General features: G+C 38.0%; 1 protein-coding gene across 1 annotated transcript; it reads left to right on the top strand.

Moving 5' to 3' along the window:
• The first annotated feature begins 980 nt into the window (after nucleotides 1-980).
• On the top strand, nucleotides 981-18,114 carry LOC106088592 (mitochondrial basic amino acids transporter). The gene is made up of 4 exons (XM_013254183.2): nucleotides 981-1,187; nucleotides 16,527-16,644; nucleotides 16,712-17,173; nucleotides 17,240-18,114. Exons 2-4 carry the CDS (start codon nucleotides 16,611-16,613, stop codon nucleotides 17,851-17,853), a joined length of 1,110 nt encoding a protein of 369 aa, XP_013109637.1. The 5' UTR covers nucleotides 981-1,187; nucleotides 16,527-16,610; the 3' UTR covers nucleotides 17,854-18,114.
• The last annotated feature ends 530 nt before the right edge of the window (nucleotides 18,115-18,644 follow it).

Here is an 18,644-nt window from a genome sequence, read left to right on the forward strand (position 1 = left end):
GGTGATTTTCCGATACCCATTGATAGCAGGCTGAGTTTTTGGACATCGATGTTCCATTAATATGCGGCCCACCATTGAGCTATGACGGCAGCATCTAATTTTATGTGGCCATAGAAAATACTGCGGTTACAAATGCATGCTCTCTTGGTCGTCCCATACATTGGTCCCGTTTGACATCAGCAATGCTCACCCAACAATCTACTCTCCGGAATGAGCGACAAATCGGTGACCGTTTTGTGCAGCGTATCTATCAAATGCTGATAACCTTAGAATCGAACTGCGGCTAGTGTTAATACTCGATCGGCAATAATAATATGTATTAAGCATAGAATGGATGAACAACGGACGCCTTAATGGAATGGAGCGGTCGGGAGGACGACGCACTGGCAGCGTTGTTTGGCGTACGTTAGGCAGTATGGTATGGTGTATGGCAATGACTGCGGCGGGGTATGGTATGTAATGATCCAAGCCCGGGCTCTTTTATTTGTCTGTTATGTGCCACACTGAAGTATCGCTGTATTTTTCCTGAATGCGCTGTTGATGATTGTCGTAGTTAAACCGAACCTTCTTATCTTTTGAATGAATTGTGCGATTTTTGTTTTGTTTTTATTTTTATTATTTTTTTTTAATTTTTAGAAACATCTTCAAGACAGCCTTCGGTAATAGCATCAGTAGCACATAGGCGTTTGCGTTTGACTGCGCCTTCGACAACGCACATATGTTGAGGAGATTTCTCAAATTCGATTTGAAAACAGTTTTACCAACCCAACCTATAGGGACGGCAGCGATTCCCATTGAATCGCCAAGCCAGTCTTCAGTAAAGCTCCGTCGCTATAACAAGCATCAAGAAAAATTCCACCAGTTAAAACCGCCGAGCACTATTACATAGATATTCGATCGGCCATTCGTTAAGCAAACAAAAAATAAATAAATACTGCAAGCTTTCGCGGGTATCGAGGAGAATCAAACAGAGCAATTGAAAATTTGCCAACGGTCCCATAGGTGTTGGACATCTCGCGAATGGTGCAGCTGAACGATATGCATATACTGGTATATTCCGTGTATTTTCTTATTGTGTTCAGTGGCATTTGTACTACAGGGTAGATTGCAGACTTTCCAGCCCCCTTTCCGAAACAAATATTCCAAAAATCTCTTGGCTTCATTCATTGCACCCCAAACCAAAAAATGTAAGTAGACAATACCGCAGCAGAAATGGCTTGGCTCGACATAATTTTAACATGTTGGATTTGCCAAAAAAAAACGCAAATAAAATATGCTACGTTCGGCCTTCCCGGATCTAGTGGGGATTGCATTTGCCAAATTTTATGAACAATTTTTTTTAAAGCAAAAACTAGCAACAATCCATATGCAAAATTTGTTTACAATTCGAATTGCAATTGCGCCATATTCACGCTCATAGAGATCGGTTTATACTGCAACTATATCTGGTTTTTGACCTATTCGTTCCATACTAAGCATAGCTGTTGAAAGTTGAAACATACAAGATTGCATCAAAATCGAATAAGAGTTTATTCCATTTTCTTTTCGGCTATGGCATGATTTTTGTCTCTCGACAGATGACTTTGTCCTTTAAATTGCCACTTAGTCCAAAGCGGCATATATTGACCGATATTAATCTTCTTTTGATCTAAAAACTGATGTTGTCTGTTTTGGTTATAGCAGTACCAAGGTTGATTATATCGATGTCTATTTCTAGTTACAGTTATCAACATTCAAAATATTGATGGCTCGTATTATACATAATTTTTAATCCTAATACTGCAGTAACTGCTCGCTTTGATTGACTCATATGCCAAATAGTGGGCCATTTGTTGAAAAGTGTGCCTTTTCGATTAACATCTACGTTGCGTATAATCTCCTCTAGCCGGATATTGCCAAAATCACACGATATGATATGCCTTCATATTTGAAACCTCGCTTCACAATGAATGTTTCGGAGTGGTTCTTGCCCATTTAAAATGGCGATAAAGTGTCAGTTAAGCTCAATCTGCAATGTCTTATGCCGCTATTACCGCGGCATGTAGTTGTCTTTTGACATGTCACTTTTTGTACTCACCTGTAATATAAAATGTTTGTCAAAATTGTCAAATTACATACGATTCTTCATTTTTCCTGTCACACCTGTTATTTTCGTATGGTATCACCTTAAAATGTGTCCATACCTGATTTTTTATGCGCAATCATAAATTTGTGAAAACAATTCAATTTGGGAATGCTTTCATTCGACTGCCAAAAAAACAGCTGATTTCTTGATGTTTTGTCAGAAGGAATAGAGTACGCTCTTAACCAAAAAACTATATGAGCTAAATTTGACATGCCATAAGACATCTACATGCTGAGTAATAGGGCCTTTACTAGTTTTTCACAAAGCAAATTAAAAGATGACTTCAAATGGTATGGAACAGGTGACAGCAGCCTTGAGCCCGATAGAAATAAGTTGATTTGTTTCTCATGGTGTTTCTTTGGGTGCTGTTTTTGGAGCTAATTCCAAAAATTATGAAGGCTATAACACATTTCAGACCAACCTAAGCAGTTTGTTATAAAAATCCAGATGGCAATAGAACTGATTTTTTGTTCCAAGGAAAAAGGAATCTTGAAAACAAACCACCATCGATTCTATTCATGGTACATTTAAGAGGTAGTGTCATTAGCACAACAACAAAAATCTACCCCAAAAGAAACTACCATAAATTCAAACGTCAAACTGGTTTTAGAAGTAAACGCCGTTTTGCCACTAATCAAGCTCAAATGTGTTTCATATTTGTATTTTCATTATTATAACACTGTTATGTTGCTTCTGGTGGAATATCGAATCAAATAAAACGTCGTTCTAAGGTCTTAGAAAAAATCACAGCTGTGTTAACAAGCATTTCACATTTAGATTTATTGCAAAATTAAAATAAAAATAAAAAATTGTACTCAGCTGTTCGCATGACCTCAACTTATAAGTCCATTCTGGATTCTACTAAAGATTTCTACATACCAGATTTCTGCCATACCAGGCAAAATTTTAAGTTTCTGGGAGCCATAGAAGGCTAATCGGCAAATCGGTTTATATGGGAGCTATACCAGGTTACAGGCCATTTCGAAACATACTGGGCACGAATATTGGAAGTCTTAATGAAACACTATGTGCAAAGTTTCAGTCCAATTGGATAACAATTTCGGTTTCTAGGGGCTCAAGATATCAAATCAGAAGAATCGTTTTTATGGGAGCTATATCAGGTTATGAGCCGATTCGCACCATGCATCGCACGATTGTTGCGGCTCTACGGGTTCAAAACGTCAAATCCAAGGACCACTTTTTATGGGAGCTATATACAAATCTGAACCGATATGGCCCATGCAATCCCCCAATGACCAACATCAACAAGAGGTAAATATGCAAAATTCCATGACAGTCGGACGCGTAATACCTAATTTCTACAGACGGACGGATGTGGCTACTTCGACTTAAAATGTCAAAAATAAATATATATATATATACTTTATTTCGAAAATATATATTCTTTATTTATTTCAATATTTTGATTCTACAAGTTGGTCTTTGCCATTTACTTTTTGAAAATAACTGTATGTAAATGTGACACGCCGCTCCCTTTCAACTGGTTCATCTGTAAGGTTCAATTTTGCTCCCCTGCTGTTGACTGTAACGTTTTCCACGGTCGTCTTTGCAAAAACGTGATGATAATGCTGCCTACCAGCCCATAAACCACACCAAACTGTCGTTTTTCGGGCTGCATCAGTAACACAAGTATAGCTGTTCTTCACATGTGGCAGGAATGAACCTCATAGCTGAATACAATTTGTCAATGAAACGGTAGACCAACATCGATGCTCGTTTGTGAATTTCTTCAAGATGAAATGGCAAAGTATACTGAACACTTTTCATTTGCGCAATTATCAGCCAGTACTGTCATCCAGAAAAACTTAACTTTAGCTTCCTATATCCTTTGCTTTTCTGTTGGCCCCAGAAAAAATATTCCTTTAAATCTATAAGCTATGATATGTATTTGACTATTGCCTATTACATTATAGTAATTGCAAATTTTGCCCATGAACATTCCGCTAAGGAACAGGGGCAAACTTCTCACATATCAATGACCGCAGTCCGATTGAAGTTTAAGCTCAATGATAAGGGGCCTCCTTTTTATAACCGAGTCCGAACGGCGTGCCGTAGTGCGACACCTCTTTGGAGAGAAGTTTAACATGGCATAGTACCTCACAAATGTTGCCAGCATTAGGAGTGGAAAAACCACCCCTGAAATTTTTTCTGATGGTCTCGCCAGGATTCGAACCCCGACGTTCAGCGTCATAGGCGGACATGCTAACCTCTGCGCTACGGTGGCCTCTATCTTATAGTAATAGAGTCCCCATATAGGCCGCATTAGGCCAGTAAGCAAAGAAAGCCAGTTCTTAGCGGTCGAGTTTAAGGACGTTGTTGCTTTTATACAAACAATTGAAACTAACAACAAAAGAAGTAACATTGGTCATGTTGGCTCAAAAGATTTAAAAAAAATTAATAAAAATGTTTAATTTCATGACTAGGCTACACTTATCTGCTAAGAAATCTTCGACTGTGGTAATCACACATACCGACTAATCTCAATTCGATGCTGTATATGCTTTAACCTGCCTATGAAAAACAACACTAGCACACTGAAAGATGCCATGGAAACAAGATTGGAAGTAAAGGAAATCTACAGACCAGAAATTCAGTTTGAAAATAAAATTTTTTTAATGCTAACAAATCCATTTACAAAAAGTTGCATATTGCCGTCATCACACATGGTTTGAAAGCAAGAACAGATAGGTTAGGTTAGTTTAGATGGGCAGTCTACTTTTTAAACAGATCCACAATGTTTTAGTGCATTGTGATTCCACAGTAGCGACAGACCAGGCCACGTTTGGAAATCTAACCCACGCCCCCTGCACTGGTGTACGAGCACGGCACCAACTCGGAAATATGTCTTCTATCAGGCTTTCAATACTGAAAGGCAAACGGATTATACTCGTGTTTTTAAAAACTTACAGTCCATACCACAAATTTTGCCCTTGTTCCGGAACATTCCAAAAAGAAACAGAGGCAAACATCTCACATATTAATCAATTAGTGCTGTCCGATTCAAGTTTAAGGTTAATGATAAGGGACTTCCTTTTTATAACTGAGTCCGAAAGACGTGCCCCTGTACGATGCCTCTTTGAGGAGAAGTTTTTAACATGACATAGTACCTCAATGTCGCCACCATTAGAAGGGGAATACCACCGTTGACAACTTTTTTGGTGTTCGCGTTTGAATTCGAACACATAGGCGGACATGAGCTAATGTCTGAGCTATGGTTTTTGCAATCATAAAATGCAAAAAAAAAGTTTTGACTCACATTTTTGCGTCTTGTAGTTCTAAGCCGGTATAGTCATGTCCATCGGTCTTCAGATTTTTTTAAACAAATGTGAGTCTTTGGGAATTGCCAATGGGCCATACCGCTTTACACTTTAGGTATAGACTTCATATATAAGATTCTCCAACGGCATATACATCAAATTCCGCTTTTATAAGTCTATAAATAGAAACAGCTCCCAATATAATCGGATTCTCAGATTTGACTTCTCCGAGCTCCGAGAAGCCTCTAATTTACAAATTTAACGGAAACTTGGTATTAAAAGTGCACTTGCAAAAGTCCTCTTACAAACACATAATTTCACCAAATGTTATCCAGATAGGAATATCAAATTTATCAGTCGATCTTCTCTATAACGTATAAAATTAAAAAAAACCCCAACTTTTTCCAGTCATTTTCACCCATTTCAACCTCTATGTAACGATATTCTCTATACTTCTAATACTTCTCTGTAACGTAATGTTTTTAGAGTGCAAATTGAAATCCTCACACAAAATAATCTCTTTATAAATAATCTCTTTCAAACTTTTTTTATTGAAGTTTACACAAAGCAAGTAAGAGCGTGCTAAGTACAGCCGGCCGAATCTTATATACCCTCCACCATGGGTCGCATTTGTCGAGTTGTTTGAGCGGTATAAGAATTATTATGGTATAGGAACTATATCATGTTATAGTCCGATTCGGACCATAAATTAATACAATGTTGAAGACCATAGTAGAAGCCATTGGGTAATATTTCAGTCCACTCGTAATCGGGAGATCGGTTTATATGGGAGTTGTATCAGGCTACAGATCGATTCAGACAATATTGAAGGTCATAGGAGAAGCCGTTGTACAAACTTTCAGCCAAATTGGATAAGAATTGCGCCCTCCGGAGGCTTAAGAAGTCAAGATCCCAGATCGGTTTAAAAGGCAGCTATATCAGGTTATGTACCGATTTGGATGATACTTGGTACAAAAAACATAATGCACAATTTCTGCCAAATGTGATGAGAATTGCGCCCTCTAGAAGCTTATGAAGTCAAGATCCAAGATCGGTTTATATGGCAGCTATATCAGATTATGGACCGATTTAAACCATAATTAGCACAGCTGTTGGAAGTCATAACGATCGTGACTGTCAAGAATATATTTACTTTATGGGGTCTTATTCGAATATTTCGAGTTGTTACAAAGGAAATGACGAAATTACTATACCCCATCCTATAGTGGCGGGTATAAAAAAGATAACGCACTTGCAGACAGACAAAACAAAAAACAGTGTAAAATATGTTTCATATGCATTGACTGCTATGCCTAGTTCCTCGTATACACCCAGCAGGGCTTTGTGTTTGCTTTGGTGTTCAAAAACAAACAGAACAGTGCCGTGCAAATAGTATTAGTTTAATATAGTTAATGATCGGAAGACAGACGAACCTATGGCAAAAGGTAATTAAAGATAAGTACCATATTATATCCAAAGTTGATAAAGGCTCTAAAATAAGAAGGAATATCGGCTAGAGCTAGGCTTGTCAGGTCCCCTAAGCTCCAAGTCGGGAAACGCAAAACTGACGGTCGGGATTAAAGAATTTATATTACGTCCACCCATTTTTGTATGGATCAATAAAAAATATGTACGCACAAAAAAAGATATATTGAATTGGAAACGCTTCATGTCAACCACCCTTTATTCTTCCATACTGTGAGTCGACAAGTTACTCCCCTTCCTCAGCTGCCAAAAATGTATAGAACTCATAGCAATTCATATTAGGGTTCAATCTTATTATTAATTAAGCCGATTCTATATCATTCTTTGGTATATACACTACTTAAAATACCGAACACTTTTTCGCAATGGGCATTACTTATAGCTATAGAAAATATACAAATCCCGATCTACACTGTTCTTAATAGTTGCTGGGTATGTAGAACACCTTAAACAATTTGACAAAGATATACGTTGTATCAGAAATCGCGATTCACTATGCCCGTCAAAGTACTTTTACAATAGCACGCACTTAACGAGCACTTCATAAGTTCTTTGCTATGTTATTTTTTGAATAGAAGGCATTGAATTTCAATGATTTCGAACTGGAATATGATCGAAAAATCATAAAAGAGATAAATTTGAAAAAAAATCCAGCCATAAAACATGTCATTGAGGTTTGTAAGATTCTTAGAAATTCTTCTGGAAACGAGCATTATTTTGTAATATTATTATTATAAGCTGAGTGCACTTGGGCAGACGAATCTGAACCACTTAATTTGTCCCAACACATTAATTTGATTGTAAATTTTCAATCGATTTCTGAGAACGATTAAAAGTCGGCATTTTGAATATTTTTTTTCCAATAATCTGGAGTCGGGACTGCCTCAGATAGTCGGGATAATCCCGACCATCTGGCAAGCCTAGCAAAATAGAAACGACATTCGCAATTTATTGTATCTAGCAAATTACAGAACGTAAGGATACCTGAGTATTCAGATGCTTTACAGTGGGTTGTAATCGAAAAAATCGAAAAAAACTTGCCGTATGAGAACGGGTAAAGAGTTAACGGGATTTTGTTCAAATGTCAAGACCTTAATTCGTCTGGGCGCCTCTCAGCAAACCACTAACATTGCTCACCTCGGCATTTCGAAATTTTTTTCGGGCTGGCAAATCTTACTTTGTCGTCCGATTTTTGCTTGAAAATCCCTATAAAAAGTCCGCTTGATATCTAAAACGGGTTTGCACCAAACAATATTTTAAGACCACCTTTGCTTGCCCGAAATGGGTATTTGGGAGTTTTATTAAAAAAAATCGGTTAGTTTTTAATTTTTGGTGTTATACCCACCACCATAGGATGGTGGTATACCATTCTAGTCATTCCGTTTGTAACACCTCGAAATATTGATCTAGGACCCCATAAAGTATATATTTTTGATCGTCTCGAAATTCTGATTCAAACTAGCCATGTCCGTCCGTCCGTCTGTCGAAATCACGAAAGCGGTCGAACGTGTAGAGCTAGCCGCTTGAAGTTTTGCACATATACTTTATATTGATGTAGATCGTTGGGGATTGCAAATGGGCCATATCTGTTCAGATTTAAATATAGCTCCCAAGCCAAGTACGGTTCATATGGGTCTATAATATGAAATAGCTCCCATATAAACCGATTTCCCGATTCGATTTCCTGAGCCCCTCGAAGCCACAATTTTTTCCGATTTTCTGTTATGACTCCCAACAACTGTGCCAAGTACGGTTCAAATCGCTCAAGAACATGATATAGCTCCCATCAGGAAAGTAGCCAGGGGGGCTCTCCGCCCTGAGCCCCCGACAAAATAATTTTGTCTAAAGAAAAAATTTTAATTAAATTTATTCTTAACAAAACATTTCAAAAATTTTTTTAAATTTATAAAATTTCATATTAATTATATTCTACAAAGACAAAATTTTTCTTAGGCCATTGTCGCCTAAAAATTACTTTCTTAAGGACAAAATTGTAATGAAATTATTAGTAAAAATTAAATTTTAATGAATTTTTTTCTAACAAAATTTAATGAAATTTTTCTGAACACAAAATTTCAGCGTTATTTTCTCTAATACTTCGGACGGTCCGGAACCCCTCGAAAATATTTTTAAAGACAGCATTATTAATAACATTTTTCTAAACAAAAAAATTATTAAAATAAATTTCAATAAAATTTTTTCTAAAGATTCATTTTAATAAATTGTTTAAGGACTGAATTTCAACGAAAAACTCTTTAAAGACAACCTTACCTCGAGATTATTTTTTAAAGCCAGAATTTCAATAAAATTTTGCATTTGCAACACTACATTTTGCATTGACGATTTTAAAGTCTTTTATTATTCTTATCTGTCCCAAACAACATTTTCCTAAAATTTTTTCTATAGACAAATATTATTTGCGCCTGACCCTCGATTGCCTTGCCCGATTTTGATGAAATTTTTTACATCATTTTCATTTTTGCCTGTTAGGGAGAAGATCATTAAATTCCACAGTTTTTTTTTTGTTTCTCTTTCGAGACGAACTCAATGATCGGAGATTTTGTTTGCAAATAGAAAAAGAAAGCCAGAGATTGCAACACACCCAACCACTATGTGACGCGTTTCGTCTTTTCGACTTTTCAACCATATTAGGTATGATGCCTTCAAGGGCCGTGCGTTGGTATGTTGTATTTCAATCGTATTTATTGCGAGAACGCCTCTATGACACATTAACTAAGCTCGACAACCCTTTCTATTAGCTATACTTTTTCCCAATGCATGTGTTTTTGTGTAATGGCAGATTTGTTTTTCTACTACAATTAAACTACTTACATGGTAGACATGATTCTGTACATCTGTTGGAAGTTGTATTGATGGATTCCGAACTAGACAACGGCCGCTGTTGATCCGTGTGACCAGGTTCGAATCACGGCCCTTGAAGACATTTTCATATTCATAATTTAGGGAATTTATACTGACGTATCAATTTTTTTAAATATTTTGCATTTTAAAGATGTTTGAAAAAATTCTTTATATTTCATAAGCCCCTATAATAAATATCTATTTTCTTAATATTTTATGACCTTTTAGGGAAGAAAGCTGGATTTAATGATTTCGGCATAAAATCGCACCTGCTGTCAAAAGAAGTAGGATAAATGCCATAATTGGTTTTTATATAGAAACTAAAACTTTGAGAATTTTTTTTGTTTGATTTTGGAGATATAAGAAATTGCCGACTTTCGACAAGCCAATTTATCTCCAAAACATGACGAGAAAATTTTTTAAACTGGTTTCAGTCATCCATTTTATGTTAATTCAAATTTTATTACGATACCTCTTTCCTAACTCGAGCTAAATTTTTTCTAAGCAGCGCTATTCTTGGTTATTTTTCGTCTTTGATGTGTTGATGCAATTTTTTTTAAAGACCGAATCGCAATATCTTTTTTAAAGATAAAGTCTTTGTGTTTGTTCTAAACCGAAAGTTATTAAAAGTTTCTTTAAACCAAAATCTTCATGAATTTTTTTGCAAAAAATTTTTTATAAAATTTGTTCCGGAAGACAAACATTTAACAAAAATTTTACTGAGACATAATTCTATATGAATTTTCTCTGTATTTTTTTTTATTTTAATTGATATTGATAAAAAAAAAATCTCTTTAAATGAAATATTTTGCTTGTTAGTCTGAAAAACTTTTCCGAAGAATAATTAGTACTAATTAATAATAAATTATTTGATTATTATTGCTGATGTAAGCAATGAAATGAGCGGGAATTTTCGAATTTTAGAAACGCAATTGTTTAATTCGATATTTATTTATAGAAGCTTTGACATATAAATGTATATACAAGTCACATAACATCCATTAAATACAAGATGAAATTTCATTCGATACGAAAGCGCACTCGATCACTTATGCGGTAATTCGGACCCAGTATTTAAGGCAATTGATACGGAGCTCATAGTGATTAGTAGAAATTTGTTAGTTCTGTTGACTTTGACTGTAGATTTGTGCTTGAGCACAGTGAAATATTAATTAAAACATTTAAAAAAAAGACTTTAAATTTTTGATTTTCTTTCAAGGTAAATCTTTTGTAAATGTCAATAGTAAATATATTCTGACTTACTATTGACTTTGTCACCAGTACTGACAAATTGTATCCAAGCCCATGCATACTATAGACATTTTATATATATGAGCTTGTCACTCAGAAGCCAAAAGTAACATTTTCAATTGTAAGTCATATATAGTGTCAATAGTATGTCAGTAGGGACATTATATAGACATTTTTAATTAACAGTCCGCAACTTTTGACTAAATTACAAAACGAACTGAATAAGGCAATACAATTAGTTAAAACACTTTGTATTTATTAATTTGTTTAAAATATACATATGTTTAGTAAAGAAAAAAAATTAATTTTTTTTTAAAAAGGGAAACCGGCATTGAGTGTATTTATCTGCCGTGTCTACGAAATACAATCAAGAAGTTATATGCTAATAAACATCACTCTCTAAATTCGCGATTCAATTGTTTTTTAGAATTTTTTTTTATGAACCGGCAAAATTATTTTCAACAAAAATTATATACCCTCTACCATGGATCGCATTTGTCAAGTTCTCTGAATGACTTTTCCGTATTTGTCATACCGCACAAATCATAGAAAAATAACCCCTCCAAAATTTCAGGCAAATCGAGTAATAGTTGCGCCCTCAAGAGCCTCAGGAAGTCAAATTGGGAGTTCGATTAATAAGGCGCAAAATTTAAAACAAATTGGATAACACTTGCGCTCTCTAGAGGACCACGAAATCTAATCGCGAGATCGGTTTATATGGCTGCCGTATTAGGATATGGATTGATTTGGACCATACTTGACACAGTTGTTGAAAGTCATACCAAAACGAAATGTAAAAATTTTCAGCCAAATCGGATAAGAAATGCGGCCTCTAAAAGCTCAAGAAGCCTAATCGGGAGATCGAGTATATGGCAGCTATATCAGGCTATGGACTGATTTAGACCATACACCCAGATAAATCATTGGTTGGAATTCGATTATATGTATAAATTGATGATAATGGTACATAATTTTTATTTGTTAGCACCAAATATCAGTCATTTTCTTAGTTCAGTAGTTAACTTGACGTCCATAATCAATCCATTGGTTGTGCCTATCAATTGCATAAAAAATAAATTTGTTTTGCCTCCAATTGTATCAACTACTTATTATTTGAAAATTCCTAACGAAACACTAAGAGTTAGCTCAACTATGATTTCAGTCATATGCATACAATTTCTGTTTCAGTTAGTACTTTAGTTAGTTAGTAATGGCCACAGTCATCACGGAAGGGGAAGATGGTCGCTGATAAAGGTAAGGAGCCGCCCTCTTACTCCGTAGTGGCAAGGAGGCACAAATAAGATTAGATGACTTATGCAGTCATTGATATCGGCTGTGCATCCGGTAGGATTCCACCAGATCGTCGGTCTTAGGTGAGGCATTTGGTAAACGATCGCGCTATCGAACATGTATTGAACCAATTATGAGCTGTGAGTATAGAGAGGACATCTTAACGCTGCGCTTTGCGTCAGTGGATTGTACTAATACCGTCAAAAAGCTCGTTGGAAGTATCCACACTTCCTGGGGCGCAAAGCTCGAGCTTGTGAGAAAGATGGAAATCCCACAGCTCACAAAGGCGACGGTCTTTAACAAGGATGTGGGCGGCGAAATCGCGACGGAATGCATTATGGAAGTCTCAAACAAGCAAAACCAAGATTTGGTGGCAGGATAAGGAGGAGGGAACTCTCCTGGTGGTTGGCATTGATCAAGTCTCCGCGACAAGTTTGGCTAAGACTAAAGGCATGGCGTACTATGGGGCCATGGCCGTCTTTTTCAAGATTGGGAAGAAAAGGATAGGCGAATATCCTCATATTGAGCCATCAGACGGTGCAGTGGCGGGACACTAAATAACGCCTAACGGGCAGGTGGCCGACGACGAGACTATCACCGACTCTCTCAATATTGGGAAGACTGGGATAAGTTAAGATCCTAGTATTAAAACATCAGGCAGTGCAGGGGCGAGAGACCAAACACAGCCTAACAACAGGGACGCGACGACGGAACCATCAACGACTTTCTCGAGATTAGGAAGACTAGGATGGATAAAGATCCTAATGATGAAACATCAGGCAGTGTAGTGACGGAGAACTCAATGCCCCATTACGCACAGAGAGCGACGATGAGACCACAACCTACTCCCAAGAACCCCATTTACTCAAGATTTGCAAGACTAGTACAGGCAAAGATCCTAATATTCGAACATCAGACAGTGCAGGGACGGTAGACTCAATAGAGCCTAACAAACTGGCACCCGATGATGGTACCATTACCATCGGAGCTATCGACGACCCTGAACAAAGTTTCTGAACTGAACCATACAAACTACCAATTATTCTTTGCTTACACTGGTACTCTGTCGAGGTCCTGCGTTATTTGTAATAAAAATTAAAACTATGTATTTTCTCCACAGTTGTCAACGTCGGATGCAACAGTGATGAGACTTTACACCGCCACCTATGTCGGAAGTGCAACGGTTGGTGTGGAAAGCAAAACAGACAGGAAATTAGGTACTAATGGGGTACGATGCGAACTCTTATCACATTTAGTGGGGTAGTACCAACACTAATAAGCGGGGCCAAGCCCCGGCAGAATTCTTGAATACTAATGCCCTAATAACACTTAATATTGGTAACACCGCCACCTTTGTTTATAGGATTTAGGAGCGGATTTTGGATGTGACTATATGTTCGGAAAATCTAATCGATGAAGTTAAGAATTGGAGGGTCTCCATGGAGCATTTCTTCTCAGACCATCGCCACATTAGGTTTAGAGTAGCACGGCCAGCGCCGAATCCGATAAGCTTCCGTAATAAATTGAAAACCAACTGGCCAATATTTGGAAGACTACTCAGAAAAAGACTTGGGAAAGATAATTTAAATTGTCCAAGCATAGAAGTCAATGTCTTCTATGCTTGGACAATTGGGAAAGATAATTTCAATTGTCCAAGCATAGAAGTCAATGTCTTCTATGCTTGGACAATTGAAATTATCTTTCCCAAGTCTTTTTCTGAGTAGTCTTCCAAATATTGGCCAGTTGGTTTTCAATTTATTACGGAAGCTTTTCGGATTCGTCGCTGGCCGTGCTACTCTAAACCTAATGTGGAGATGGTCTGAGAAGAAATGCTCCATGGAGACCCTCCAATTCTTAACTTCATCGATTAGGATGAACAGGATTGACATTTAGTTGAGTCTTCCGAAGATAGTTGTCCTCTTTGAGAACGGAAATCAGCACAAGAAAAGCCCTGGATGACTGGGGAGATTCGAAACATTGGGAAAGAGGTCCGCAGAAGTTTTAACAGAGCACGTCGTAAAAAATCGGATGTATATTGGTATGTGTACTGCACACGGCTCAAGGAATACAATAAGATTACCAGAGCGACAAAACGTGCCTCCTGGAAAATTGTTTGTGACCAGGTCAATAGCGTTAATGACGCCGCCAATATGAAAAACTTTCTCTCAAAAACTCATGTCCAATTTGAAACGATAGTAGACGACATGCGAGTGAGAGCAGAAACAACGGAGGCCATGTTGAGGCTTTTGATGAAAACGGGGACACCGGAATCTTGGAAAAATGAGGTTTATCGAAGGTTTATCATAACGGAATTTGTGATCAAGGAAGCCTTGAGGAGCTTCAAAACATTTAAGTCACCCGTAAGATGGAATATTTTTGGCGTGCCTATAAGTCTTACGTCCTTTCTATTCAAAACCATGGAATACATTGTGGATACTATGATAAAGAGTAGGACATCCAGCGAACTGCTTAAATACAAACAGCATGCCTATATCATGGAAAGGTCGGTGAAGAGTTGCACGAGGTTGTGCATAAAATAAAAGAACCCTTCGATGCCAAGACGTACACACTGTCGGTATGTATTGACATCGAAGGGGCTTTAAACAATGTGCGGAGCGACACACTGATCCAATCCTTAGACCAACACCGGGTGGACCGGGTCCTTAGAGTTTGTATAAACCATATGCTTAGGAACAGGTGGATAAATTGCGGGTCCCATGACATAAATATAAAGGAGAAAGAGACACAAGCCACGCCACATAAATAACATATTACGGATGCTGACTGAGGAGGGATTTGAACCCGTCTGCTATGCAGACGATGTTATAATACTTCTTAGAGGTAAGGATCCGAACCAGCTATGCAGAAGGGCCGAAAGGGTCTTACATATGACTGGGCCAGAGAAGACAGAAATATGCCTGTTCACGAGGAAGAAAAAGGTGGGCCAATATGACGCGCCACATTTCCTCAATAAAACGATTTCGATATCTCACAAGGTGAAATACTTAGGAGTGATCTTGGATAGGAAACATTATTTGAAGTGTCACATTTAGGAGCGAACTGAGAAGGCTCACAGATGTTGAGCACTATGAGACGGACACTAGAAGGATAGTCCACTGGCTCTAAAGAAGCGTAATTAGACTTACGCCTCAGTAGTGTTGGACTGCTATGGAGAAAAAGTTCAACGTTAGGACCATACAACAAGTTCAGAGAACATGATATCTTGGTACCAATAACATAATATGGCAATAACCTCAATTTCAACATTGGTTGTCGCTACCGAACTGTTTATGAACCTTCGTAGTATTTAAAACCATCAGCAATCGGTTGGCAAAAAAATTGGTTGAGGCAACGAATCTGTTTTCTGTGTGTACTTGGCACAGTTTTGGAATAATGAGGTTTATCGAAGGTTTATCATAACGGAATTTGTGATCAAGGAAGCCTTGAGGAGCTTCAAAACATTTAAGTCACCCGGACGATGAAATATTTTTGGCGTACCTATAAGCCTTACGTCCTTTCTATTCAAATTACGGCGAAATCCGACAGAACACAAACAAAAGTCAAAAAACCACATACAACAAAGTTTACAGTATTGAAGCAGAGTTGATTGGTGTCAAAACACCACGTGCAAAATTTCAGCCAAATCGGATAAGACTTGCGCCCTCTAGAAGCTCAAGAATTCAAGACCCAATATCGGTTTATATGGTAGCTATACCAAAAGATTGACCGATTTGGCCCATTTACAATCCAAAAATTTCAAGCACTTATCTCTACTCCTTCGAAAGTTAGCGACAGACAGACGGATCGACGGACATGGCTAAATAGACTTAAAATGTTATAATGATCAAGAATATATATACCTTATGAGGTCTTACACAAATATTTCAAGGCTTTACAAACGGAATGACGAAATTAGTAAACACCCATCTATACAATGTAGACAAGAGTGTAGATATTTTGTCACACACACGGCAGACACAAGTGGTGACTTAGGCACACCTAACCCCAGACTTCCTATAGGGTAGTTATAGCCCCCAATAAATAAACCGATTCCCCGATTTAACTTCTTGCGGCCCTAGAAGCGTCAATCATTACCCAATCCGATTTCTCCAAGCTTAACCAGATTTAAACCAAGTTAAAACGACACATGCCGAGTTTAGTTTTTAAACGCCCGTTTTATGCATGTCCTTGAAAGGAAAAACTAATTGCAAAATATTTATATTTACAATTTACAGTTAAAAGGACACCTGCTCCAGTTGGATTGTGAACAAGACAGGAATCGGAAACTTATAAAGACCGAGTATTTTTGGAATCGAAGAATGGCTTTAGATTTTCTAGCTGGTTGTATTGGAGGTAAGTGGCACATCTATACGAACCTCACCTGGACTGCATTGATGTCATTTCATTCTCAACTATTTAGGTTGCGCTGGAGTTTTAGTGGGACATCCCTTGGATACGGTCAAAGTTCATTTGCAAACCCAAGATCCCAAAAGTCCAAAATATAATGGCACATGGCACTGTATACGAACCATCGTGGCGCAAGATAAGATAAGCGGTCTATATCGTGGCATCACTAGTCCCATGGGTGGCGTCGGTTTTGTAAATGCCATTGTTTTTGGCGTATATGGCAATGTACAAAGATCCAGGACGGATCCTGATTCCCTAGCATCACATGCTCTGGCTGGTGGGGTTGCGGGTCTTTTTCAAAGCATTGTCTGTGCTCCCATGGAGTTGGCAAAGACGCGGCTACAGCTGCAAAGCGAATCGTCGCCTGGTCAAAAATTTAAAGGACCAGTGCAATACCTGCGCCATATTGTAAGACACGAGGGTTTGCGCGGCACCATGAGAGGTCTAACGTTTACAGCCTTCCGTGATGTCCCAGGTATGTTGTCCTTCGATTTCGCACACTAAGATCACCCACAACAAAAAGCCTTTGCGCTTATTTTAGGCTTCGCCAGTTATTTTGTCAGTTACGAATTCATGATGCGCCAGCAAAGTCAACCCAACATCGTCTATGGCCTTTGTGCCGGTGGTCTGGCCGGTATATGCTCCTGGCTGGCTACGTATCCCATTGACGTGGTCAAGACTTGCATCCAAGCTGATGACCTGAAACACCCCAAATACAATGGTTACATGGACTGCATACGAAAGGGCTATGAGAGCGATGGCATACGTTTCTTCTTCCGTGGCATGAACTCCACCCTGATAAGATCATTCCCAATGAATGCAGCCTGTTTCTTTGTGGTCTCCTGGATTATGAACTGGACAAAAAAACGTGACGTCGACGTGGTTGTCCACACGGGTGATGCCGTGGCTTTAGTGAGTGTGGCCACCAGCACGCCTCTTTGTCACATTCCGCACATTGACCGAACCGAAGACCAGCTGCGACATCGACGTTCACTACTGGCTCAGAGTTTACGATCGTTTGGTGCATTCAACGAGGCCGTCTGTCACAGCGAAACACAGGAGTTGGCCACCGAATTTTATCCAGACAAAGAAAAGTACTACATATTCGAAGATGAACGGTTGCTGCATAGGGCAGATGAGCCAATTCAATTTTAAATAGTTCGTAGTCCAACCCCAAATGGGAAAAACCAAACCAACATCCTATTTTTTATTATATTTTTAAACACTCCAATCTAATGTATACAAATAAGTGTATATACGTATTTATACATGTGAAAATGTACACATGTAAATACATACATACACCTATGTTTATGATATCTTGCTTATGTGCAAGTAAAACAATGATAAAAGCCTAGATCCTAATAATACAAACTATACTGCCTAGAAGCTTCAAGCTTCCCCATGTAAAACAAATATATATTTTTCAATTCTGATGCATATCCCTATGTAATAATAACGGGATCATGCTCTGGCCGTGCGATATTCCACATTAAGCCTAGTACTGACTTCATTCGCTGCAAAAATGCCCATTAAATTACTGCGAAATCCGACAGAACACAAACAAAAGTAAAAAAAAAACATATACAACAAAGTTTACAGCATTGAAGCAGAGTTGATTGGTGCCCATTTCGCAAACAGTTAATTGCATTTGCATTTAATTGAAGTGAAATCGTTTTAAATAAAACGCAAACGATTTGAGATAGTTCCAAAATTTAATTATCGGCTTAAAGTACAATCAAAACAGTTTTGAATGGAACTCGACTTTGTTGGTAAATCCAGCGCGGGCCCGTTTCCATCTGTCAATACGTTGGATCCAATTTTCGATGACTCGGCCACACATTGCTGACGAAACGGTCGCTATTTCCCGTTCAATGTGGGCTCTGAGCTCTTTCAACGTCGCACAGTGGGATAGAACCGAACAAAATAGAAGATATATGCTGTAT

This window comes from Stomoxys calcitrans, chromosome 3 (genome assembly GCF_963082655.1).
Source record: "Stomoxys calcitrans chromosome 3, idStoCalc2.1, whole genome shotgun sequence".
NCBI lineage: Eukaryota > Metazoa > Arthropoda > Insecta > Diptera > Muscidae > Stomoxys > Stomoxys calcitrans.

What these genes read in the sequence shown, in the direction of transcription:
- LOC106088592 (XM_013254183.2), top strand. Translation starts at nt 16,611, where the DNA reads ATGGCTTTAGATTTTCTAGCTGGTTGTATTGGAG. An exon ending in TCTAGCTGGTTGTATTGGAG is followed by an intron (nt 16,645 to 16,711) that starts GTAAGTGGCACA and finishes TCAACTATTTAG; the next exon opens with GTTGCGCTGGAGTTTTAGTG. An exon ending in AGCCTTCCGTGATGTCCCAG is followed by an intron (nt 17,174 to 17,239) that starts GTATGTTGTCCT and finishes CGCTTATTTTAG; the next exon opens with GCTTCGCCAGTTATTTTGTC.